The following is a 1,012-nucleotide window of genomic DNA, read 5'->3' on the forward strand; positions in this document are numbered from 1 at the left end:
CTCCTGCTGCAGTCCTTTAACATAGTCCACCACTTTGTCCACATCAATGACATTAATGCTATCATACAACGACAGGATCTAAAGGGAGTAACACATCTTTTCATGGATTCATTTTTAGAATCATTGATTAATTATTATGATTGCCTTCTAGATTTAGCAGCTTCCTGCTGACCTGTACAGCACTGAGGGTGTAGAGGAGATGAGGGTCGTGGCCGATGCTGGCGCTGATGCCTCCGCAGTCATGCTGGCAGGACTTGATGAACTCTATGATCTCCTCGTGGTTCATTCGAGACAGCTGACCCATCAGATCCATCACTGTCAGACCCCAGTAGATGCCACTCATTCTCAAGTACTCTGACAGCGTGTACTCCTGCAGGAGATGGTGCAGAATACATGGGGATTAACCTCTGATTTTATTGCTTTTTGAAGGAAAACCATTTTTTGCATTTTTGTAAGCCATCAACTTACATAGTCATCCTTCTTGGAGCCATAGGCTGCAATATAGTCGGCATGCTTGTCTAGGAGGAGCGTGTTTGGAGCATCAGGTTTAATGATCACGTCTTTAACCTGGGTCCCCTGCAAAATAAAGTTGTCGTCATCACTTTCTGCCAATAAATTCAAAAACTGCAGTCTGACAGATTAATTTTAACCCAGACTATAAACTGTGCTGAACTGACTGGGCGGATGACATGACATGTTTTTGCTGCTCTCGTTCTCATCTTCTAGTGTGCGCTGTTATTTTCTTCACAATCGCAGTAAACCGCATGCTCTTTCTTTATGAGGAAAACACGATATCATACACGAATCACGATTAAATAACTATAAAAGCAAAGTAGTTTGTTTTACATTACCATCCTGACGGAGAAGCACGAGATTGGACTACAGGCTGACTTCACCAGTCACACACATATTACATCATCATCACATTCCTCGTCATTTCTACGGGTGCCAGTAAAGGACAAAACGCATTTAACGGTGACGTTATTATGGGAAGCTAAAGTCGATTCTGCAA

At 42.7% G+C, this 1,012-nt stretch overlaps 1 protein-coding gene across 1 annotated transcript; it reads right to left on the reverse strand.

Moving 5' to 3' along the window:
- Positions 1–3: 3 nt before the first annotated feature.
- Positions 4–946, reverse strand: LOC107735839 (geranylgeranyl transferase type-2 subunit beta-like; the record flags this gene model as incomplete). Its single annotated transcript, XM_016547405.1, has 4 exons — positions 852–946; positions 469–576; positions 173–370; positions 4–78 (listed from the first exon to the last, which is right to left on the reverse strand). Coding segments are annotated over exons 1-4 (384 nt in total), but the record flags the coding sequence as incomplete, so codon positions are not given.
- Between the last annotated feature and the right edge of the window lie 66 nt (positions 947–1,012).

Source organism: Sinocyclocheilus rhinocerous, unplaced genomic scaffold (genome assembly GCF_001515625.1).
Source record: "Sinocyclocheilus rhinocerous isolate Xijiao unplaced genomic scaffold, SAMN03320098_v1.1 C36326889, whole genome shotgun sequence".
NCBI classification, from domain to species: domain Eukaryota; kingdom Metazoa; phylum Chordata; class Actinopteri; order Cypriniformes; family Cyprinidae; genus Sinocyclocheilus; species Sinocyclocheilus rhinocerous.